At 34.4% G+C, this 27,349-nt stretch overlaps 1 protein-coding gene across 1 annotated transcript in view; it reads left to right on the plus strand.

The window, feature by feature from the left end:
* The window catches only part of LOC132722873 (uncharacterized), a gene marked incomplete at its 3' end in the record, with an annotated part of 99,022 nt that overhangs the window by 34,105 nt on the left and 37,568 nt on the right, over nt 1-27,349 (plus strand). Inside the window, 9 exon segments of the mRNA XM_060707458.1 lie at nt 7,027-7,248; nt 9,203-9,439; nt 9,824-9,982; nt 10,771-10,917; nt 16,653-16,790; nt 18,592-18,738; nt 23,019-23,225; nt 25,992-26,049; nt 27,185-27,317. Of these exon segments, the coding sequence (XP_060563441.1) occupies nt 7,027-7,248; nt 9,203-9,439; nt 9,824-9,982; nt 10,771-10,917; nt 16,653-16,790; nt 18,592-18,738; nt 23,019-23,225; nt 25,992-26,049; nt 27,185-27,317 (1,448 nt within the window).

The following is a 27,349-nucleotide window of genomic DNA, read 5'->3' on the forward strand; positions in this document are numbered from 1 at the left end:
ACGGATCACAGATAATATATATAGCAGGTATAACTTCAAAGCTCCAAGATTAGATGTTGACACTCTGACTTCCACCAACAAAAACCCAAACTCACCTTGAATACCTCTGCTTATATATGCTTTGCACAACAACGCCCTCTTATGGCTATTAATGATTGGCTAATTAACTTACAATACAATTATACAGAAACGAGCACCTGCTAATAATGTTATATAGATCATATAGTCTGCATTACAAATAATGTCAATCAAAACATTGTAGTAGAAACTATTTATACATTTTTCATTAAAATTACATAAAAGAAATACTCGCATTATTATTTACAACAGAATAATAGCAAACTAACCTTAAGAATATATAGTCTCCAGTGCAACGTATTGTTTACGTATATTTACCTGCAAATGGCGTTCCTGTACTAAAGGGCCGTAACTCGTCATGATTGTTACACATTGATATTTCCATAGACTTACATTATAAGAAATGGTCCCTAATCCTACCTTAAAATTGAGTTTTCATGCGAAAGAGGCTATTTTTCTAGCAGAATGAAATGCCTGACACATAAAAATGTTCCTGTTATATAGGGGTAGCCAACCAAATATTTTGCAAAATGACTTCAAAGAGGATTACCCCCCATTTCATTGAAATTTTCTGCTGATCACAGGACTGACACACTTTTTATAAATGCAAATATCCAAGTCAAAATTATCACAGAGACTCATGAAATCTTTCATTTTCTTCAGAAAACAATGTAGTGTTACTTTTATACGCCTGTTTGAAAAACGGGACGTATTATGGGAACAATTTTGTCCGGAGCATATCTCCTACATGTATGGAGGGATTTTAATGAAACTTCATAGAAATGATCACCACTATGAGGAGCAGTGTCGCGCACATGAACCAGGTCTCTAGGTCAAAGGTCAAGGTCACACTTAGAGTTCATTGAAAAATGCTTGTCCGGAGCAAAACTTCCACATGTATAGAGGGATTTCAATATTACTTGGCACAAATGTTCACCATTGTGAGGCGGAGTGTCGCGTGCAAGATTCAGGTCCTTGCGGCCAAGGTCAAGGTCACACATAGAGGTCAAAGTTCAGATAAAAATATGAAGATGTGTATATGGACCATTTAGTCATCATTTATTGAGGGATTGTAACACAAATGGTCATTATCAAGACTATGGCTGTGATACATATAATTCAGGTCAATATATACAAGGTCAAGGTCACTAAAGATGATGAAATATCCAGATTTTGTAAATAGAATTTAATCAAAGGGCGACAACAAAGTTATTACTTTGTTCATAAATGACTTACACAATTACTCACCTTGATCTACTTTCACTTTCAATTCTAAAAATAGAATTTAATCAAAGGGCATGAAATAATCCTCTTTCTTGGACTTGAGTATGTTCTAAAGAATGTAACATTTATTTACACATGTTTCATTCATTGGTCAAGATTCTTAACTGTGATAACTATGGTGTTCTGTAGACTTGATATTTGTTCATAAAGATCATACAGTAATTACCTTATCAAATGTAAATACTTTCTCATAGAAATTTAATTATATTTTAATTTTCAAGTAAATATCAGTTCAGCTCATTCAAAGATTAAGAATTGTAATGAAATGTATTTCCCTAGAATAAAATCTTAAATCAGAATTTTTTAGTTATTAAATTACAATTACATGTACTTTTTATACGCCCGTTTAAAAAAAGATAAAAATATGAAGATGTGTATAGGGACGATTTAATCATCATTTATTGAGGGATTGTAACACAAATGGTCATTATAATGACTACGGCTGTGACACATGTACTTTAGGTCAATATATGCAAGGTCAAGGTCACTAAAGATGGTGAAATATCCAGATTTTGTCTGGAGCATATCTCCTACATGTATGGAAGAATTTTTATAATACTTTATGGAAATGTTCACCACCATGATATGTATTGCTCCATGCATGATCCAGGTCTCCAGGTCAAAGGTCAAGGTCACACTTAGAGCTCATTGAAAAACGCTTGTCCGGAGCAAAACTTCTACATTCATAGGGGGTTTTCAATATAACTTGGTACAAATGTTCACCATTGTGAGGCTGAGTGTCGCATGCAAAATTCAGATCCCTGCGACCAAAGTCAAGGTTACACATAGAGGTCAAAGTTCAGATAAAAATTTGAAGATGGTTATAGGGACCATTTAGTCATCATTTATTGATGGATTGTAGCACAAATGGTAACTATCATGACTGCAGGTGTGACACATTTAATTTAGGTTAATATTTGCAAGGTCAAGATCACTGGAGATGATTAAATATCAAGATGTTGTCCGGAGCATATTTTCTACATGCATGGAGGAATTTTAATGTTACTTTTATAGAATTGTTCACCACCATGAGACGTAGTGCCCTGCACATAAACCAAGTCTCTAGGTCAAAGGTGAAGGTCACAATTAGAGCTCATAGAAAAACACTTGTCTGGAGCAAAACTTCTACATGCATAGAGGGATTTCAATATAATTTGGCACAAATGTTCATCATTGTGAGGCTGAGTGCCGTGCATAAAATTCAGGTCCCTGCGACCAAGGTCAAGGTCACACATCCTGTGCATATCTTCCCTATTGATTTGTTTTAAGGTTCATTTAACAACACAGTGCCAAGGATAAAAACTTGCTTGCTAGATAACACTTATCCATAATGCCCCCATCTCCATCTAAAGCTTTCGTAAACGGGCGTATTTTGTGACTATGGCACCCTTGTTTAAATTAGCTTCTATACTTAAAAATACCCCACTTTCATCCAATCACCTCATGTATAAATTGAATCATACAGTTTTCCCTACACTTTTTTTCAGCCAATCGCTGGCCATGTTACAATGCGATACCCTGACCATAACATTCAGCGACTTCCAAGGAAACCACTGATTTTGGATAGCAACCAGTGAATTCTTTAGTAACTTTTTTCCCTCAGCAAAAGCAACAATTTCTAATTCTTACACAAGCAACTTTTCAGATACAAATATGAACTTTATGATATTAGTTTATTTTTTAAACCTGCTTTTGCTTAAGGACATTTGATCTTTTTCTGTAAAATTATTGTGTCGGTGGGTAGAATTCTTCGTATTGGCGCCCTAAATCTGTTGTGTCTTCGCCTGAAAACGATAAGTGAGCATATATTCATGTCATCGCCTTGGATTTTAGGGGCAAAGATAGGAATTGGCAGAAATCAGCCACCACAAAACTTCAGTTGAAAACTGTTGTTATAGGAAGTTTAGTAGAATAGAACTCATTCTTAATATGATTTTTGTAGGAGTCACCCGGTGGTCGGTCGGTTGGTTGGTCGGTCAGTCGGTCGGTCCAGACGTCCGTTGCATTTTCCTTGTCCGGAGCATAACTTGAAGACTAATGGTTGGGATTCATTATAACTTCATACAATGGTCAAGCACATTGAGAGGAAGTGCAGTGCACAAGAACCATAACTCCATCTTGACTAATTACAGAGTTATTGCACTTTGTTACTTTTCCTTGTCCAGAGCATGACTTGAAAACTACTGGTTGGAATTCAAAACAACTTCATACAATGGTCAAGCACAATAAGGGGAAGTGCAGTGCACAAGAACCATAACTCCATCTTGGCTAATTACAGAGTTATTGCCCTTTGTTACTTTTCCATTGCTTTTTTTGTCCGGAGCATAATCATTCTTAATATGATTTTTGTAGGAGTCACCCCCGGTGGTTGGTCGGTCAGTCGGTCGGTCCAGACGTCCGTTGCATTTTCCTTGTCCGGAGCATAACTTGAAGACGAATGATTGGAATTCTATAACTTCTTACAATGGTCAAGCACATTGAGAGGAAGTGCAGTGCACAAGAACCATAACTCCATCTTGACTAATTACAGAGTTATTGCACTCTGTTACTTTTCCTTGTCCAGAGTATATCTTGAAAACTACTGTTTGGAATTCAATACAACTTAATACAGTTGTCAAGGACATTAAAAGGAAGTGCAGTGCACAAGAATCATAACACCATTTTGACTAATTACAGAGTAATTGCCCTTTGGTACTTTTTCTTGTCCAGAGCATAACTTAAAACGTACTGGTTGGAATTCAAAAAAACTTCATACAATGATCAAGGACAATAAGAGGAAGTGCAGTGCACAATAAATATAACTCTGTCCAGAGTAATTATAGAGTTATTGTTCTTTGTTACTTTTCCATTGCTTTTTTCTTGTCCAGAGCATAACTTGAAAACTACTAGTTGGAATTTAATACTATTCCATACAATAGTCAAGTATATTGAGAGGAAGCACAGTGTACAGAAATCATAACTCTTTCTGGACTCATTTAAAAGTTTTTGCACTTTGTTACTTTTTATTGTCCAGTGCATAACTTGAAAATTAATGGTTGGAATTCAATGAAACTTTATACAATGGTCAAAGGCAGTAAGATGAAGCGCAGTGCACAAGAACCATAACTCTATTTGGACTAATTACAGTTACTGCCCTTTGTTACTTTTTTGTACAATGCATAACTTGAAAACTTGTAGTTGGAATTCAATACAACTTCATACAATGGTCAAGTGCAATGAGAGGAAGTGCAGTGTACAATAACCATAACTCCATCTTCAGTATTTATAGAGTTATTGCCCTTTCTTCCTTTTCCTTGTTTTTCTGGACTTATTGCAGAGTAATTCAATAAAACTTCATCAATGGCCAACCACATTGAAAGGAAATGCAACATACAAGAACCACAACTATCTTTAATTGCCCACAACCATAACTGTATTTCAATTGTTTTACAAGGTATTCTGTTACTAGTAACATCCTCATTTCCGAAGCAGTCTTGCAGGGGTATTAATCACATTTAGTGATAGTTCTATCAATTAGATTAGAACAATTAGATTATTTGTGGTATAATCTGTGAATCATCAAGTAAGGATTTGATCACCACCTGGCTGACAATACACAGGCCTTATTAATAGCAATGTTTTAATTCCAAGTGTACTAGTAATATACACATTTTAGAGATTAAGGGGGTATGTTTTATCCCAAGGATTGTGCTCCAGTATGAAGACAATCCATCAATTACTTCTAAAGTTATAGCCACTTATTCTAATATGACCTTGACCTTTAATTGACCTTGACTGTCAATGTCAATTGTAAAAATTTGTTTAAATTGTTCATTTATGGATTTGATTCATTCTTGGACAAAAGAACAGTTATGACAAAACTGATATAATGATTGATTTAAATGTGAGCTTGATTTTAAATGACCTTGACAGTCAAGGTCGTGAATAAAATTTAGCTTAAACTATAATTATAATAAATTATAATGGAGAGAATTGATTCATACTGGGACAGGACAAGACAACACCAACATGTTGAATAATTTAAGTATGTATGACCTTGAGCTGTAAATGGTTTCTAAATTAATTTCAGTAGCAAGAGTCTGTTTAGACTGTGATACGTAAGCTGGTTTGATCAGTCTGATGGCAGAGGGATTTCTTATTGCGGCATCAACCTGAAATTGACAAATGGTTTAAATAAAAGCTTTATATAAACATTTAAATGTTGATATCAAAAGAGCCATGTCATGACAAAACCAACATAATGCATTTGCGACCAGTATGGATCCAGACCAGCCTGCACATCCGCACTGTCTGATCAGGATCCATGCTGTTCGCTATCAGTTTCTCTACTTGCTGTAGGGTTTGTAAGCGAACAGCATGGATCCTGATCAGACTGCGCGGATGGGCAGGCTGGTCTTGATCCATGCTGGTCGCAAACCCATTATGTTTGTTTTGTCGTGACGCCGCTCATATTTTTAGCTCACCTGTCACAAAGTGACAGGGTGAGCTTTTGTGATCGCTTTTCGTCCGTCCGGCGTCCGGCCGTAAACTTTCATTTTAATTGACATCTCCTCATAAACCAGTAAGCCAATCCAAACTTCACAGGAATGTTCCTTTGGTGGTCACCTTTTAAAATTGTTCAAAGGATTTAATTCCATGCAGAACTATGGTTGCCATGGCAACCGAAAGAAAAAACTTTAAATATCTTCTTTTAAAAAACCCAAAGAGCTAGAGCTTAGATATTTGGCATGAAACATCTTCTAATGAGTGTCTACCAAGTTTGTTCAAATAAAATCCCTGGGGTCAAAATTGGCCCCGCCCCACAGGGTCATTGATTTTCCATATATGCATATAGTAAAAACTTAAAAAATCTTTTTTTAAAGAACCAAAAGAGCTAGAGCTAAGATATTTAGCATGAAATATCTTCTAATGAGTGTCTACCAAGTTTGTTAAAATAAAAGCCCTGGGGTCAAAATTGGCCCCGCCCCGGGGGTCATTGTTTTTAACTATATGTGTATAGTAAAAACTTAAAAAATCTTCTTTTATAAAACCCAATGTGCTAGAGCTAAGATGTTTAGATGTTTAGCATGAAACATCTCCTTATCGGTGTCTACCAAGTTTGTTCAAATAAAAGCCCTTGGGTTAAAATTGGTCACGCCCCAGGGGGTCATTGATTTTCCCTATATGCATATAGTAAAAACTTAAAAAATCTTCTTTAAAAGAACTCAAAGAGCTAGAGTTAAGATATTTAGCAAGAAATATGTTCTAATGGGTGTCTACCAAGTTTATTCAAATAAAAGCCCTGGGGTCAAAATTGGACCCGCTCTGGGGGGTCATTGAATTTCCTTATATGTGTATAGTAAAAACTTAAAAAATCTTCTTTGAAAAAACCCAAATAGCTAAAGTTTAGATATTAAGCATGAAACATCTTCTAGTGAGTGTCTATAAAGTTTGTTAAAATAAAAGCCCTGGGGTCAAAATTGGCCCTGCTTAGATGTTTAGCATGAAACATCTTCTTATGGGTGTCTACCAAGTTTGTTCAAATAAAAGCCCTTGGGTTAAAATGGGCCCGGGGGGGGGGGGGGAGGGCAAATAAAAGCCCTGGGGTTTAAACTGGCCCCGCTCCAGGGCCTATAAACAGGTGAGCGACCTCAGGGCCATCATGGCCCTCTTGTTATATTTTAGTTAATATGTTGCACTCACCATCAGCAACAACAAGACATTCTGACAACTTGCCAAGCAATCAATTTTCTCAATTCGCGGTAGATGATCAACCAGAATGTAGTCGAACAAACACCGTGAGAAATCCTGATAAACTAGACGTTCCAGCATATTGGAGGATTGAAAAAAATGAAGACCAAACATGGCTTCAGTCTGTTTTTTTTGAAACAGAAACTGAATCTTTGCGTTAGTAATTTTCTGTTTCTTTTTTTTTTTTCATTGTACAATTGTGTAATCAGTCATCCTGTAATTGATATAGTTTAAAAAGTTTTTGTTTTTTGTTTTTTTTTCAGTCATATATAATATCAGATTCTTTCAAATAGAATGGTCTGGAAACACGCTCTGTAAACCCTTCTCGCTACAATTAAAACTGTCTCAGTATAACTTTATATAGTTTGCTTTACGCAAATTATGTAAGTGTTCAAGAAAAGGGCGAATATTAATTACAAGAGCAAAAATGAAAATTTTAACGACAAGATGTTGTTTAAAAATCTTTAAACTTGTGAAAAAAGGATAAATATTTCAGAAAATAATGTTTTTTAAAGCCAAATTTTGTAGGAAAACATAGATTGCTTGTTAAGAATATTTGCCGATAAATGGCGCCATTTTGAAAATGCAATAAATTAAACATAAAATATTTGCAAATAACATCGTGAAATAATTTAATATTTATACATGATAGAATTTAATAACATCTTTTCTCTGTAAAATCAATTTTTATTTTGTCATTGAACAATGCATAAATTGAAAAAAGTTCATGAAACTTTGACCTATTTTCAAATATGAGAAGTAGATATTAACCTTGACACCGGGAACGAAAAATTCTTCATTTCATTGCAAATCTATAAAATTGTAACTTTTAAAGAAAAACTGATAATATAACATAGTCAGAGTTAGTTTTTAGTAATTTTTGATTGTTTTAACAAAACATTACCTTATAATGGTGATGTGCTATGCCAGATCACGGTCGGTAGATAACCCAATCACATGACTCAACCGAAACAGCTTTTTTCGTAAAATTGGTCCGTCTCCAGACTATTCTATTCGAAAGACCCTGATAATATACAATGTAAAAACATAGACAGTATTGGATTGAGAAAGCTGAAAGCTTATTAATTGAATGATTAATAAATCAAAATATACATGTACAGAAATATTCATATGTAAAACCAATGATGCATGAAATGTTTGTGTATCTATGAATAAGTACATAACAACATTTTGTATTATAGTACAGTCCGACCCCGGTTATTCGACAACCTTTTATTCGAATACCCGGCATTATCTGAAGTAGATCGGCTGTCCCGTTTTAATCTCTATATAAATCAATATAAATACGAGTGTACTATTCGAAATGCATTATCTGAATACCTCCTATTTTTCGAAGTAAAATTTCGTTCCCAATTATACAATTATGAAAGTATTTCACACCTATTATTCCAAGCCAGCTTAATTATTATTCGAAGCCAGACTAATTGGCGCAGATCCACTCGTTGACCGGTCGTCTTGTGAAAAACATCAACAGTCATGAGTGTATTTAGACAATCATGATAATAACTCTTTGTGTGTTCTTGAATCAACTTTAATTACCGAAAATGAAAAGTAATGCACCGTGTCCGATTTTGTTACTGTTATTGCTTGAAGATGACAGCAATAATTTTCATACATAACGTTTATGTAAATTTGTCAAAACATCCAAAACATTTTTATATTAATTGTAACGCTACATGAGAGCCTTTTTCCTAATCGAAAATACCAGAGTTTAGCTGTAAATACCGTAGTGACAACACGGCCATTATCAAGGCTTTGCGCGAAACGAAACGATACATAATGTAGAATAAAATGCAAATATTTATGTCTTCAATGACAATACAAGAATTTTTATGCATCTTTTGTTTAATATTTATATTTCTCAATTGATTACAGGAAGTAAGTGTGTTGTAAACGGTTGTTTTGCTACGATTGGTCAAAGTGGAGTAGTTTTCGTCTATCACAATATTCGGATTTCGATTATTCGAACCCATCGATTATTCGAAGTAAATATTCAGTCCCAGGCACTTCGAATAAACGGGGTTGGACTGTATAAGACTTGTACGTTATTTCTTTGCTACAAGATTTTTGTATTTTGTTCATAAAACAGATCACTTCAGCGGATTTAAAATCCTTGTAGAGGTAGATCCCAACTTTAGTTTATATGAAACTGACCTGAGCAAACCTGGAGCCAGCTCAACTGTGTGTTATGAGCATGAAAATTCGCCACCTGAAAGCATATCAAAGTCAATCACCTGTGATCCACCACTTGTAGGAAATCGATTTGTGATATGGCATTCTACAACAACAACACAACTTGTCCTGTGTAAAGTTGAAATGATAGGTGGTAAGTAATGTATTATAAACAAACATATAAAAAAACCCAAGCAGAGAAAACAGCATATACATGTATGTTCACTTAGTTTGTGGGATTTTTAAGTAACAACATCACTTTTTAGGTCATATGGCAATTTTGAGCAATTGCGTAGAACCACTAACATTACCCGAGCTAACAGGATACTTTCCTAAAATGAAGAATCCAAAGTCCCTGATGGGATAGGAACCCATAGCTGAATAGAGCCAACAATTTAAACCATTTTGCTGCAAACACCCCATTATTTATCTTTGGGCAAAACTTGTTCCAAAAGATTGTTGGTTTGAAGACATTGTTTTATTTTCAATGCAAAGATAATAGTTTTATTTTTAAGCTATAAATAGTAATATTCTTTAGTTTCAGGAGGTACTAACCCTTATCCATGTGCGAAAGGAGAATATCAGCCAAATGTAGGACAAAGCAGCTGTCTGAGATGTGACTCTGGCTACTATTGTAACCAAACGGGTCTTGAGGCCCAAGAGATTTGCCCAGCAGGCTCAATGTGCCCTAACTCTGGTAAAACATTTAAAATCAGTCTGTTGACACTTAAGCATGATTTTTTAAAAAAAAAAAAACTGAAACAAACTGCAGCCAAACTTTGGGCAAATTACTTAAATTACTTAAGTCTATGTTGATTTAATTACAATTACTTCTTAAAATTTTCATTACATTTACATTTGATTACTCTGAATGTTTCCCCCAGTAATTATTTGAATAACATTTTTTTCACATTGGTAATCAAAAACTTATCATGATTACTTTTTAGAAATTGACTTTAAAATTTTTTTCTTTGCATGCTTTGCAAGAACTACAATGTCCATATCACATTTGGCATGTATTTCTCCACTACAAGCATTTGTAAATTATGTCACAAGGGTCAAAATTGAGTTACATAGCGTAGACATGTATAGATAAATTTAAACAGCTTAAATATTTAGTATGTAGCATTATCTTATGTTTAAATGGACTTGCTGGAGTCCAATTTTTCTTTTCTAGTTTTGGCATTGACTTGCATAGATAAAACGATAAAAGACTTTTTACAATTTTCATATAAAGATTTATTTCTAGAGTTTAGGTGTTTTAATTCAGCATTACATTTACAAGATAGATTTTTATAAATCTTACAATTGAATAAGGTCTTTTGGAGTCAAAATCAAATCTGGTCCATTGTGAACGATGGCTTATTTCTGCATTGAAGAATACGGACCTGCTATAACTACTCTGTTTTATAATTTCCCACTCACAATTTTCTTCTTTTCATTTGTTTTTATTCGCATTGTCAAAAAATGCAATTTTATTTTCAGCCGAAAGTCCGACAGCATGCCCAGGTGGTACCTATCAGTCAGAGACTGGACAGGTGGAGTGTTTGAGTTGCATGGCAGGTTATTATTGTGAGAGTGGTGCGATTATGCCGGTTATCTGCCCTGTTAATCATTATTGTCCAGGTGCAGGTATTTATCAGATTTTATTATTTCAATATGAATGTTAGTTTATCTGCAGGGTGTTCATCATAAATGTCCAGATGCATGTAAGAGCAGGCTTCACGAAACTGCTGAAAAATTTGCCTGACATTGGGTCAGACAAACTTTCAATTCTTGTCTGACCGAAAGAACTTTTGTCTGACCGAATTTTTTTTCCAAATATATGTATATGGTATACTGTGCTCCTCTTAGCTCTTTAAAACAGTAAAGAAGACCAACAATAAACTTACACTACAAAAACTTTCATTAACTGTATCATTTAGTCATTTTTCTGCTGTATGACACAAGGTAACAACAATATATTCGATCAAAAAATTTAATTTAGTTTTAATTTGTCAGATGTAGACCGTGTGTCGGCCATTTTGAAAACAGTATGTCATCATTTAACTCGCAGTAATGGTGTTTTATTTCAGTTTTTTCATGTTTCAGTTAAAATTTCTTTATGTTATTTTGCATAATTTTAAATATTTACATTACATCTTTACATTGTAACTCAAAATTTTTCTTTCAACAAACAAGAACATTTAGAAAATGATGATTGTTTCAGACGTATGCACAAATTTAATGGACTATTGTTGTTTTTTGCAGAAGTTTGTAAAATGTTGTTCAGTTTTACGTAAAAATCTATAGATTTAAATTATTTTGCACAAAAACTTTGTTGTTAAGGTGTTTGAATAAAATATGTCAATTCTGACCAATTTTAACACTGGTCACATGAAAATATGCCATTACCGTGAGATAAGTGATGACGCGGAATTAGTGATGTTGAGTATAATACCTTTGTGTTTTTTTAAAGACATAACAACTTTTAAAGATTTGCAACACAATTTTATTCCCTTAAATAAAACATTAGTTTATCCAGATTGATGGACTCTGTCTGGAAATCAAAACATTTATGATCAAAGCGGCCATTTTTCCATTTACCCACAAATTTTCTCGGCGGGCGCCTGGACTCGTATTCCTTTTGTTTCGCTTTTTTTTTCTTCATTGGATAGTTTACGATTTTTGCCGGGCGTAGCGCCAGCGTAATAATGTAGTAACACCGACATTTTGGTTATTGACAGTCGTATGTATCTAGAATTTGATTGGACACTTATAATGAATCGGCGAATCAAAACTCGTTTTACATTTTTTTATTCAAGGGAGAAAACTTGGTCTTGATCGGTCTTGGATATATCCCGGTATTCGTACCGGACATAAGGTTCGGAACTCCGAAAAAAAATATCGGACCGGCCTGATTTTTGCCGGACATGTCCGACGGTCCGGCAACTTTCGCGAAGCCTGTAAGAGATTTTATTATTTCAATATGAATGTTAGTTTATCTGCAGGGTGTTCATCATAAATGTCCAGATGCAAGTATATGTATTTCAATATGAATGTTAGTTTATGTGCAGGGCGTTAATCATAAATGTTCAGGCACAGGTATATATCAGAGATTTTATTATTTCAATATGAATGTAAGTTTATCTGTCGGGCATTAATCATAAATGTCCAGGCACAGGTATCTAGCAGAGATTTTTTTTATTGTCCCCCGCCTTTTCAAAGAAAAAAGGGGGATATAGAAAAAGGCTCCGTCCATCTGTCCGCACTCACAGGAGAGTAATTATGTGGCTAGATGGACAATAGGTAACTGTTCTTTCTCTTTGATGTCATTCATTCCGTAATGCTTTTATGTGGCTATTTTCTTTTGTGTGGCTAAAAAGAACAATAGAGTAGCTACATAATTACTCACCTGTTAGAACGTCCGTCTTTCCGTCCGTCCGTCCCTCTGTCTGTCCGTCACACTTTCGTGTCCGGTCCATAACTTTGTCATTTATCAAAGGAATTTGAAATAACTTGGCACAAATGTTTGTTATAATAAGATGCTGTTACATAAGCAAAACCAGACCCCTACCTCCAGGGTCAAGGTCGCACTTGCTCATTCAAGGTTAACATTGTCTATTTGAGGGTATATGTCGTGTCCAGTCTATAACTTTCTTATCTTTGAAGGGATTTTGTAAATACTTGCCACAATTGTTAACAATAATGAGATAATGTGTCATGCGCAACAATTGGTCACCTACCTTCAAGGTCAAGGTCACACTTGGAGGTCAAAGATTAACATAGTCTGTTATAGGGTATATTTTGTGTCTGATCCATAACTTTTTCATATATCAAAGGATTTTGAAAATACTTGGCACAAATAGTCACTATACTAAGACGATGTGTCATGCGCAACACCTGCATCCCTATCTCCAAGGTCAAGGTCACATTTCCAGGTAAAAAATTAACATAGTCTGTTAAAGGGTATATATTGTGTCTGATCTAGAACTTCTTTATAATTCAAGTGATTTTGAAATAACTTGGCACAAATAGTCATAATAATAAGACGATATGTCAAGTACAACACCTGCACCACTACCTCCAAGGTCAAGGTCAAACTTTGAGGTCAAAAGTTAACAGAGTCTGTTATATGGTATATTTTGTGTCCTGTCCATAACTTCGTCATAGAACAAGGGATTTTGAAAATTAGAGGTGCAACGATACCTTTCGACGCATCGAAAACCGGTTTTATGAGCGCCGATTCGATTCCCGATACCAACTGTAACATTTTCGATTCGATTCCCCACCCACAAATAAACATGGAAAAAAGTGAGAGTTTTAATCTTTCCCTTCGGGCTTCATCACGTTACATACGATTGGCCAGTGAAAACTCGGTCATCTAATCAGTGGGCGTGTAATGTTTTATTTTCGGCAAACAAGTCAAAATGGCTACCAACATCAATGTTGATAAAATAAAATTAAAAAATCCTCCTAAAAAATTAAAATCAAAGGTTTGGGAACACTTTGGGTTTCGGAAAGGCCAGGACACGGATAAAGCTACTTGCAAAATATGCTTAACGGACTTGTCATATCCAAAGTCGGGCAGTACGTCTGATTTAATGCAACATATGAAACGAAAACACGATGTCATGGATGTGGACTTGTTTTGTAAGCTTTATCCGTGTCCTGGCCTTCCCGAAATAAGTTTGATTAGTACTACAGTAAGTAGGCATATTTGACATTGGGATTGATGATTATTTCTTTAGTCAAGTGTGAAAAAAAGTGATAATTTCATGAATTTCATTTTTTCTGTATTGTTTACTAGACTAAGAAGTATTGTGTGACAACAATGACATTAGGATTGATTATTCATTTTACATATTATGGGAATTATAAACAGAATATCTGAATATTCATTTTACGTATTATGGGAATTATAATCAGAATATCTGAATATCAGTTCTGACAACCTTGTGAAACTTTGTTTATTATTATTTACTTAACAATTTACATACTTTGTTAAATTTCTAGTCAGTAGTCAGCAGAAGGTATCTGTGATAGTCATGTTACTGAGATTAATGATTATTTGCCTGATTAAAATTATTTTCCAAATAGATAAGAGCTTTTTATTCTCATAAACACAATTATTATGTCAAATAAGTTTATATAATAGTTATATTACAACAAAAAAGCAAAGCAATAGGTTGAAGGCCACTCACTTTTGGAACAGACAAGCAGAATTATATACCAAAGATAAATTAGTAATCAGAAATGTATTGAATCGAAAAAAATCGAATCGAAGTGTCTAAAATCGAAATCGAATCGAATCGAACATTTTGTGTATCGTTGCAGCCCTATTGAAAATATTTGGCACAAATAGTCACACTATGATAAGATGATATGTCATGCACAACACCTGGACCCCTACCTCCAAGGACAAGGTCACATGTAGAGGTCAAAGATTAACAGTCTCTTAGTGGGTATATTTTGTGTCCCATCTTTAACTTTTTCATAGTTCAAGGGATTTTGAAAATACTTGGTACAAATAGTTACAATAATAAGACGATATGTCATGCACAACACCTGGACCCCTACCTCCAAGGTCAAGGTCACACTAAGAGGTCAAAGCTTAACATTCATTTTATTTCTTTAATAAATTTATTGTTGCATTTGCAGATCTAGCATTGATCATAATTTTGGACTGAAAGTCCTTTGATCCATACCTCAATCTTTTAAAATAGCACAATTTTATGCTTCATATAAAACTTCCCCGAGGCGGGGGACGTTGGTAACTCTGTTACAAATTCTTGTTTCAATATGAATGTTAGTTTATCTGGAGGACGTTAATCATAAATGTTGGGGCGCAGGTATATATAAGAGATTTTTTTATTTCAATATAAATGTTATTGAATGAAATTAAAAAATAGCATAAGAACTAATTACTAGCAGGAAAAATAACCTGATTAGGTCAAAGTCTTTTCACATATTAGAAATGATTAATATTTTGTTTAGAAGGTTTTACATAATTGAAATTGCCTTTCAAACTTATCTTAGTTATTGCTGTTGTAATTCTTTGTCACGCTGAATTGCATAGCAGCTGTTATGAGTTAGTATTGGTTTTCAGAATGTATAATAATGTGTAATTTATTTTGATGTCAGCAGTATGCAAGTGATTGTGTGCAGTGTTATGCAAGTATTAGGGTGTGTAGTAATATGTAATTGTGAGCAGAAAGTAAGTGCCATGGTGTCTGTGGTGTGTAAACATATTTAATAGTGTCAGTGGTGCACAAGTAATGTGCAGAAGTGCCAGTGATATGCAAGTTATCTTGTGCAATAGTGGTATGTAGGTAATCATGTGAAGTAATGTCAATGGTATGTAGGTAATCATGTGCAGTAATGTCAGTGGTATGAAGGTAATCATGTGCAGTTGTGTCAGTGGTATGCAAGTAATCATGTGCTTGAGTATCATTGGTATGCAAGTATCAAGTGTAACCGTTTCCCTGGTATGCAAGTAATCATGGCAGTAGTGTCCTTGGTATGCAAATAATCATATTCAGTAGTGCTGGTGGTATGCAGGTAATCATGTGCAGTAATGTCAGTGGTATGCAAGTAATCATGTGCAGTTGTGTCAGTGGTATGCAAGTAATCATGTGCTATAGTTTAAGTGATATATAAGAAATCATGTGCAGTAATGTCAGTAGTATGCAAGTAATCATGTGCAATCGTGTCAGTGGTATGCAAGTAATCATGTGCTATAGTGTAAGTGATATGTAAGAAATCATGTGCAGTAATGTCAGTGGTATGCATGTAATCATGTGCAATTGTGTCAGTAGTGTGCAAGTAATCATGTGCAATCGTGTCAGTAGTGTGCAAGTAATCATGTGCAGATGTTTCAGTGGTATGCAAGTGATCGTGTGTACTAGTGTCAGTGGTATGCAGGAAATAATGGGCAATAATTTAAATGGTATGCGTGGTATGCAAGTAATCATGTTCAGTAGGTTCAGTGGTATGCATATAGTTATGTGCGTAAGTGTCAGTGATATGAAAGTAATTATATGCACTAGTGTCAGTGGTATGCAAGTAATCATGTGCAATAGTGTCAGTGGTATGCAAGTAATCATGTGCTAAAGTATAAGTGATATATAAGAAATCATGTGCAGTAATGTCAGTGGTATACAAGTAATCATGTGCAATAGTGTAAGTGATATATGCCATTGCCAGTAATCTCGTTCATTGTAAATGTGTTTTGTGTGTAATTGAGTTTAATATTTGCGTAATTGAGTTTAATATTTGCATATTGCAAATTCAAACTATGGCATATTATACATTGTCATAAATGCTTTTGTTATTTGTCTGTTCATTTATCACAATACATGTATATAGAGTATATCTTACATTTGAAGGAAATGCTTATCCTGTGCCATGTTCGCAGGACACCTTCGCAGACACAGGGCAAGAAGCATGTTCATCATCTCTGGATGGTTATTATACAAATAACGGACAACAAACAATATGTCCAGCCGGACATTTTTGTATCAATGGTAAATATTAATGGTTACTAGATCCATTATATATATATATATGAGCTGTGTCATGACAAAACCAACATAATGGGTTTGCGACCAGCATGGATCAAGATCAGACTGCGCAGATGAGCATGGCTGGTCTGGATTCAGGCTGGTCGCAAATGCACTATGTTGGTTTTGGCGTGACACGGCTCATATATATATCAAAAACTGATAAAACCCTGGGAAGGAAAATAGCAGTAGTGTTCAAATAGTCAATATTTTAAAGGGTTCTGTGGGAAGTTATTTTGCTGGTTTTCATCAGAAGTAAATCATAATTACAGCAAGTGTCTAGCAGCAATAAAGCAGTACAACAGCCAGTATCTAACAGCACTATAGCAGTTATAGTGCCTGTATCTTACAGCAATATAGCTTCCGGAGCATAACTTAGGTTCCATTTGGCCCACAATATTCAAACTTCATAGGAGGATCGCTATTTGAAGGAGGTATAGAGGATATTCAAGTTTTTTCTATAAATACATGATTTATTTTCATCGAGTGGTATGAAAATAAATATTTCATGAGTGGCGGTAGCCACGAGTGAAATATGATAATTTTTATGCCACAAGATGAAAATAAATCATGTATTTATAGAAAAAAATTGAATTTTCTGTTTATTATATACATTGCTCTTTTTTGACGTTAAAATTTGAAAGAATTTTCCTTAAATTTTGCGTATTAGCAGAATTTAATAGAAAGTAGTCCGGCAAGACACCAGTGAAAATACGGAAAATATGTTTCACTGCAGTGAAAAATAAATTTTTACAGTAAAAATACGGAAAATGAAAATACGCATTTTATGTAATTAATATTTCTCAATATTTTATTTATAAGTATATAATAAAATACTTTATTTAATTCCAATGTCTTACAAAAGCTTCATCCCTACTAAAAAACAAAACACTTTCGGGCATATAATGCTCCGCCTAGCGCAGCTCTTGTTACTATTTAGCAGAAACTTTGCATAGTATAATTAATGCCTGAAACATTTACCTTTAAACCAAATATTTTATTCTTCCGTATCAGACTTGCTTTTACATTAATTTTACCCATAAAACCTGAAATTTCATCTTGCATAGGGGATGTCAGATGAATTGCATGCTAAAGCATGGCATACGTAGAACAACATAATTTCACCGTCATGAATGAAATTGTAATTTCATACGCCGTTGTAAGAAAATAGTTACGGATGTAATGACGTACCGTAAATTTCCATAGAAAATTGTTTTATTAAGGTAAAGAGTTTTAATTATGATGGAATATGGTAGAATATACAAGAAAAAATATCTGACATATGTTTGCAGTTCAGGATGGATATTTGATCTGAACGGCAACATATAACAGATACCATCCAAGATACATATAGAGGATATTCAAGTTTTGTCTATAAATACATTATTTATTTTCATCGAGTGGTATGAAATTAAATATTTCACGAGTGGCGGTAGCCAGGAGTGAAATATGGTAATTTGCATGCCACAAGATGAAAATAAATCATGTATTTATAGAAAAAGCTTGAATTTTCTGTTTATTATATACATTTTCCTCTTTTTTGACATTAAAATTTGACAGACTTTCCCTTAAATTTTGTGCACTGGCAGAATTTAAAAGAAAGTAGTCTGGCAAGACACCAGTGAAAATACGGAAAATATGTTTCACTACAGTGAAAAATAAATTTTTACAGTGAAAATACGGTAAATGAAAATACGCATTTTATTTCATCAATATTTTTCAATATTTCATTTCTAAGTATATAATAAATTACCATATTTTTCAGGAGTACTTGCAAAATGCTCAGTGGGAACATTTGTAGCACAAAGTGGCTCGGCTGCATGTGACCCGTGTACGGCAGGGTATTATTGCGAAACTGAGGGGCTACAGTCTGTAACTGGTATATGTTGGTTAGGACATTTCTGCGCAGAAGGTGAGCTAAAGTTGTAACACAATTTGGTAGGATACATATCCAAAACTGTTTTTGAAAGAGGTATCAAAAACACATGGGTGTACGAATTGACTGTCGTCATAAAAGTAATGACAAACGCAGTCTTAATTATGTATCCTTGGCTCCTTGCATATCAGATCAGTTATCTTAGTGTTCCCACAGATATGGGAAAATGTGGGCACATTGGTAAAATGTAATGGGCAGTTAAAAATGATGGGATTCTGCTGTCTTAATAGATGAGTTGCATGACATCATTCTGCCTCTGAATAAGCTCACTTGATCAGAAAAGAGTTTTTATTTGTTTGGGTTGTCAGACCAAACAAATAATGGTAGCGAAATTTCAGACCCTGATGCTGTTAATTGAAAGATTGTCAAATGACAGGCGGATTAATTTTCGTAACGAAAAAATAGTTCCCCATTGGTCGAAGATTTCTAATATTGTGTTATTCTTGCTTATATTCAGCTCCATGATTATTAACTTCAGTGTTAAGCAACAGGTTTACCGTGAAGGGTTACAAACTCTAATTAAGAATAATATGGTATTCTTCAAGCTGTTATCTTATAACTCCCCGTGGTCGAGGGGTTTACACGCTCGCTTTAGAAGCGAGAGGTCCGGAGTTCAAATCCCAGTTCTCTACTTGTGTCTTTTTTAAGCTCACCAGACCCGAAGGCTCAGGGTGAGCTATTAGTATAAAAGGGGGATACTCCGGCGTCCGTAGTCCGTCGTCATGCATCAACAATAGTCTTCTTCTTTGAAACCGCTGGGCAGATTTACTTCAAATTTGGTCTGTAGCATCCTTGTGACAGTCACACAATTTGCTCATGTCATTTCAATTGGCCCCTTTTAGGGGTCTCTAGAGCTAAAAATAGAAAAACCTTTAAACATCTTCTACTACAGAACTAATTGATGGATGATCACCAAACTTTGTCTGAAGCATTCTTGGGTAGTCCTTTATCAAATTTGCTCATATTAATTTGATTGGCCCCTTTTAGGGGGTCACTAGGGCTAAAAATAGAAAAACCTTTAGACATCTTCTTCTACAGAACTAATTAATGGATGATCACCAAACTTTGTCTGTAGCATTCTTGGGTAGACTTTTATCAAGTTTGCTCATATTAATTTGATTGGCCCCTTTTAGGGGCCGCTAAAGCTAAAAATAGAAATACCTTTAAACATCTATATCTAGAGAACTAATTGATGGATGATCACCAAACTTTGTCTGTAGCATTCTTGGGTAGTCTTTTATCAAATTTGCTCATATTAATTTGATTGGCCCCTTTTAGGGGTCTCTAGGGCTAAAAATAGAAAAACCTTTAAATGTCTTCTTCTACAGAACTAATTGATGGATGATCACCAAACTTTGTCTGTAGCATTCTTGGGTAGTCTGATATCAAGTTTGCTCATATTAATGTGATTGGCCCCTTTTAGGGGCAGCTAAAGCTAAAAATAGAAATACCTTTAAACGTCTATTTCTACAGAACTAATTGATGGATGATCACCAAACTTTGTCTGTAGCATTCTTGGGTAGTCTTTTATCAAGATTGATCATATTAATTTGTTTGGCCCCTTTTAGGGTTCTCTAGAGCTAAAAATAGAAAAACTTTTCAACATCTCCTATAGAACTAATTGAAGAATGATTACCAAATTTTGTCTGTAGCATTCTTGGGTAGTCTTTTATCAATTTTGATCATATTAATTTGATTGGCCCCTTTTAGGAGCCGCTTAAGCTAAAAATAGAAATACCTTTAAACATCTATAAAATTCTACAGAACTAATTGAATGATGATCACCAAACTTTGTCTGTACCATTCTTAGGTACGCTTTTATCAAGTTTGCTCATATTAATTTGATTGGCCCCTTTTAGGGGCCACTTAAGCTAAAAATAGAAAAACCTTTGAACTTTTTTTTTTCCTACTGAAATAATTGATAGATGATCACCAAACTTTAAGCATTATTAGGTAGTCTTTTATCAAGTTTGCTCATATTAATTTGATTGGCGCCGTTTAAGCTGAAGCTTAAATGCCCCAGGGCATGGCAATTTTTTCAAATTATTGTTTAAACCTATTCTATGCTCAAATTAAATATCAGAAAATATTGACAATGGATAATTTCCAACTCTGAAAAGCAGTTGTTTCTGGTGAGAGACTCAGGGCCATCATGGTCATCTTAATTTTTTTTCAGTTTTTTTTAATTGATTTAGCCAAATAAACATTGAATTGAATATCAGTGTTGCAATTAGTGTTATAGTCAATATAGTTATAACACTGGAAACAGAATTTGGTGACACAAATTGGTTTATAGTCTTACAACCTTCACCTTTCTGACATTCTGAGAGTCAGACCCAAACAAATTCAGCACCTTTCAGCGCCTTCTGTGCTTTGATTTATGATTGCACTGGGTCTACTGTCAGTTGTTCGTCAGTCGTTATCCACCTTCTTTTTTAAACAATATCTCCTAATACAGCTAGATGGATTATCAGCAAACTTTACTTTAATTGTGAATGTATGTATGTATTCTAGGCTTAATGTAGATCCATCCGCTCTTTCAGGCAATGAGAATACTGACCTCGGACAATTGTCATCATTAATGTCCTTTTTTTATTGTGAACAAAGATTGAAGCATATTTGAACTGAACCAGTCTCCATCATTACTATGTCATATTTTATTTACATGGCCTGCATTTTTCCCTATTGAACATTAAAAAACCGAAAATGTGTGTCATTATGCAACGTCCTCGTGATATAATTCCTCGCATCTGAACTCCAAACTGATTTTATTTGGCTATAAAATCACTGTTTAGGATATATTATTTCTTAATTAGAAAGCCTATGACCCCTCGGTTGAGTGGCAGACACCTTAACCACTAGACCATCACTCATCTTGAACCACCTTTACCATTTACCCTTAAGCTTGTCTCATCATTTATTTGCTTATGTAAGTTTTAAATGTTGTTTATTCAGCTTTAATTTGAACTACCGTAATAATTCTATTTAGCGCCCATCCTCTAATAGACGCCCACCCCCCATATTTTGGACAAAAAACGGCCATTTTTCAGCCCAAAGTTGAAAAATTAACTGCCCCTTTTAAACGCCCATCCCCCAATTTGAGTACAATTGAGCTTACCTTTACAATTCAAGTTTCCTTATTTCCGTTTTCACGTAGGAACGAACTTCCTTTTTCTTGTCTTTTTTTCCGTAAAGTTTATATGTACACGGTATTTCAATGCCACCACCTTTTACAAAAGTTCCTTTTGATGACGAATGCGGTTCTCCAAGTATTTCGGCACTGATTTCTACAATAAGTCCATCTTTGAATAATTTTATAAGAGGCTGACATAATCCCTCCGGTATATGTCCAACAAGAGATCCATTATTTTTTACGATAATTGCGCTATCACTATGTTCATTTTCTGGTTCCAAATTACACTGAAGTATAGTTCCGACTGGGCATGTATATTTGTAAATGTGATATCCCTTAATAACAGATTTTATAAACACAAGCATAGGTGTTGCCATAATTCAATGTGTTTTGTGTATAAGATATATATACATGTATAAAAAATAACCATTCCGAGATGCCAAAACTCACGCGCCTATTTAATTACGTCAGCAAGGTCAACGTGTGTTGTTCAATGTATTGGGGCCCAACATGGGAGATTAGTTCTGATTAAAATTATTTTGAACAATAGACGATTGTCTTTTTATATCAAAATCCCGCATCAATCCCTTTAGGAACATATATGCTTGTGTCAGTAAAATCGGTCAGAACTATTCTTACTTTTTTTTAACAATTATATTGGCGGGTAAAAAATGCATAATGATGGGACTCAAAATATTCCATTGACTTTTTGAATTGTATAGAACATCCCAGATTACAGAGTTAATTGGTAACCTTACATAAATATTTCGTTGGGAAAAATCATAATATTTTTGCAGTAAAAATGCGTGAGGCTCATTTTTTATTCCCGTGCTCGGAAACCGGACTCTACATGCACGGTATTAAAGTGCGGAAAAGAACAGACTTTAGCCGGTACGTTACGATACCGAAATCGACTTTAGCGTTGTCTGCAATTATAAATCAACATCCGCTCTATCTTCGGATTCGTTATGAGGGGCGAGTGGATTTAAAAAGCCTTGCTTAGAAAATTAGTTTGTCTTATGAAGATGCGTCTCCAATTAACGCCCATCCCCAACTTTCGAAAAGTCTATGATTCTAATAAAAGCCCGGGCGCTAAATAGAATTATTACGGTATTTTATTTAGGTGCAAGTATTCCTACACCATGTTCAGATGGTTACTACCAGGCAGCAGAGGGAAAACCTACGTGTGATATTTGCCCAATCGGCTACTATTGTAACCAAACTATGGCTGAGAATGCTAAGCAAAGCGGAGCTGATAAACCAACGCATGGTGTTGTGATCCCTACAAAGTGCCCTGTAAACATGTGCCTAGAACCCGGATCAACAGATTGTATATATCATTTAATTTACATCATTTAATTTAACTATACAAAGTATTATAATTGGGAGCTGTCCGTCTCACCCTTGTGTCTACAACCTCATACAGATTTTTTGTTGAAGTTTTGTGAAATGAAATATTTCTAACTAGCTTTATTTCTTTACGGATTTACTTCAGATGTCAAGTATCAATTTTTGTGCCCCCACTTTAATGGGGGCATTTAGATTTGCCCTTGTCTGTCCTTCATCCTGTCCGTCCTTTCTCATTTTGTGTCGCACGTAGCTCAAAAGTATTTGACCTAGAGTCATGAAACTGTACATCATGTGTAGTTGTGCACCTGGGTATTTTCGTGTTGATTTATTTAGTATTTTTAGAGTAATTGCCCTTGACTTAGTAAAAATTTAGAATTTTTAACTTGTCGCATGTAACTCAAAAAGTATTTGACCTAGAATCATGAAACCTTACAGGAATGTTACTCAGCATGTGAAGTTATGCACCTGGGGTTTCCCTTGTGGATTTATTCTCTTTTGTCAGAGTTATTGCCCTTAACATGATTCTAGTTTTTACACTTTTTCACTATAAGTTCTTTATTACTTTAAAGTATTTACTTCAAACTTCAAATATAAATTTCTGGTCATCAACCACGTCATATTTTGATGACATAAATGTTTTTTTGTGCCACCATTTTGGGGGGGGGGGGGGGCAATTTCATTTACCCTTGTCCATCTGTCCTTCCGTCCATTCTCATTTTGTGATCAGCATGTGTAGTTGTGCACCTGGGTATTTTTGTGTGAATTTATTTAGTATTTATAGGGTTATTGTCCTTGACTTAGTAAAAGTTTGCAATTTTCAACATGTGTCACATGTAGGTCAAAAAGTATTTGAAATGAGGGTAATGAAACTTTACAAGAATGTTAATCAACATGTGAAGTTGTGCACCTGGGGTTTCGCTTGTGAATTTATATGTTTTTTCAGTTATTGCCCTTGACTAAATACAAATTTGCAATTTTCAACTTGTGTCCCACGTAGCTCAAAAATTATTTGACCTGTAGGCCTGAAAGTTTACAAGAATGTTGGTTAGCATGTGAACTTATGCACTTTGGGGTTTTCTTGTGGATTTATTCTGTATTTGTAAAGTTCTTGCACTTTAATTAGATTTTTATTTGTTTGGGTCGTCAGACCAAACAAATAATGGTAGCGAAATTTCAGAGCCTAATGCTGTTAATTGCAAATGCCTAAAGTAGTCCACTTTTTTGAAGCGGTTACTTCCCGTTATATGTACACTAACGCCGAAAAATTCAGGGGAGATCAATGCGTGAAGATTGTCAAATGGAAGGCGCATTAATTTTCAAGCAAAGTAGTTCCCAAATGGTCGAAGATTTCTTATATTGTTTCATTCTTTATAGATATACATGCTTACAGTAAGCTCCATGATTATTTACATCTGTGTTAAACAACAGGTTTAGCATCGTAATAATAAGAGTTACAAAACCTAATTTAGAATAATATGGTTTTCTTCTGGCCGTTAACATATAACTTCAACGTGGTCGAGGGGTTTGCATGCTCGCTTATGAATCGTGAAGTCTGGAATTCGAATCCCAGTTGAGGCAACACATTTTTTTTTCAAGTCAAATAAACATTGAATTGACAATCAGTGTTGCAATTAGTCTTATAGCCAATTTACTACAGTTAAAACACCGGAAAGCATTGGTGGCACTATACAAAAACAAATTGGTTTATAATCTCACAACCTTCACCTTTCTGACATTCTGAGACCCAAACAAATTCAGCGCCTTCTGTGCTTTGATTTTTTATAGTTTACAACTTGTAAAACATGTAGCCCAAAAATTATTTGACCAAGAGTCATAAGATTGACAAAACAGTCGAGTGTGGGGGCACCCGTGTCCTATGGACACATTTCTAGTTTCTTATGCATATATTATAAAGTTTATGATTAGCTAAAGTTCATAACTTATAATAGCTCCTATTTTTCAGGAGTTATCACCCCTATAAATTGAGATTTTTACTTGTAAAGATTTCTCAATACACGGTTTTACTATTATCATATCACTTTGGTTAATGTTTACAAGCAATTTATATATTATATGTTATTTTGGTTTTGGAGTGATATATGTGGATATATTTCCTGTCAAGATTTTATATAACCCGAGGTGAGGGTGATATTTTATCTGGGCAGGAAATATATCCACATATATCACCCCAAAACCAAAATAATAATTTTATTACCCTTCCCCTGCCTAGTTAAGATGATTTTAAAATAAATCATTGCTACTTCAAATGAAACTTCGAAATAAGATTCCCTTTAGGGTAACCGTTCATCACTACAAGACGTGACATAAATTCATGACTTATTTTCTTTCGAACCTAACGAATGTAAACAAGAGAAAAAGAGTAGTCTGTTGAACCCACTTTTTTGGAATTAATATCAAGCTTTCACAAGGTCATATTTGTTTTCATTACTAATGAGAATATGTATGATAATACTCTATTTTGGTAAATATTTATCATTTGACAGATAAAAGTGCTTGTTAATCAGAATTGACATCGCGTAAAATCAAACCGTACGCGCATCGCAACAGCGTATGTTGTTTAGAACGTGGGGTACCCAACAGGGAAAATTAGTGTGTATAGTACCAGTCTGGCTCGGTAATATCAATTTCTTTCGGGTGATCAATATCCAGTCAAAAAGGCGGAAAAAACCTGGAAGGGGAATATATATATATATATTGATAATTGTCTATTTTGATCTTTTTCTAGTGACATATACATGTACATATGACCCTTTTGAAAGTGGAAACTTGGCACTTGACATCAGGTATTTATGTTGTCTTCTGTGTCAATCATTTAAAAATCCATTTCTATCTTGAATTAATATGTTTGTAGTAGTCTTAATTCTTTTTCTTTTTTTTCATATATATATATATATATATATATATATATACGCATTTGTAAAAAAATGGTTGTATAATGGGAACACACATGTCAGGAGAATATCTCAACAAGCATTGTATTACTTGATAGAAATATTGAACACCATGAAATGTCAGTCCTTTTAAGTTCTAAAGTCAAGGTCACATTGAGAGGTTGGAGAAAAACAGTATTCACATCGTGCCATGTCCAAAATTTAGAACTCTGTACAAGGACCCTGTTGTTGTTTTGAATTTTTAGGCTTTCCCTCCGTCTAAATTTGTTTTTTTTCTGTTGCCAAACTTTATTCTAAAGGGCTTATTATTTGGCAGTCATTGCTCGCCACTTAGAGATAACTGGAAAAAAAACATAGTATAGTCTTGATAAACAGACAGAAAATTGCTGTAACATACTAAGCTATGGCTTAGCAAGATGCCTTTATTTGAATGTGCATAAAGGTCACCCGTGATAAACATTTTCATTCAGCAAGACACCTTTATTTTAATGTTGCATAAAGGTCACCAAAACCATCTGTGAAAACTTCAGTTGTAAACCTAGTTGTAACAAGAACACTTATTTTAATTAATCTATGAAAACTTCAATTGTTAACCTTGTTGTAACAAGACCACCTATTTTAATTGAGCTATGATAACTTCAGTTGTAAACCTAGTTGTAACAAGAACACTATTTTAATTGATCTATGAAAACTAAAATTGTAAACCTAATTGTAACAAGAACACTATTTTAATTGATCTATGATAACTTCAGTTGTAAACCTAGTTGTAACAAGAACACTATTTTAATTGATCTATGAAAACTAAAATTGTAAACCTAATTGTAACAAGAACACTATTTTAATTGATCTATGATAACTTCAGTTGTAAACCTAGTTGTAACAAGAACACTATTTTAATTGATCTATGATAACTAAAATTGTAAACCTAATTGTAACAAGAACACTATTTTAATTGATCTATGATAACTTCAGTTGTAAACCTAGTTGTAACAAGAACACTATTTTAATTGATCTATGATAACTTCAGTTGTACACCTAGTTGTATGAAGAGGATGACGTCAATGTCTGACCTGAAGTTCATTGTTACATGTGCTAATTGCGAGGATTGGGTTCCAACATACCAATGGTCACTCAGAGAGTGTTTTAATGAAAATATTATGGTATGATGCTATGTATATTTTCTATTTATTGC

This window comes from Ruditapes philippinarum, unplaced genomic scaffold (genome assembly GCF_026571515.1).
Source record: "Ruditapes philippinarum isolate M1 unplaced genomic scaffold, ASM2657151v2 ctg6909_1_1_1_1, whole genome shotgun sequence".
NCBI classification, from domain to species: Eukaryota; Metazoa; Mollusca; class Bivalvia; order Venerida; family Veneridae; genus Ruditapes; species Ruditapes philippinarum.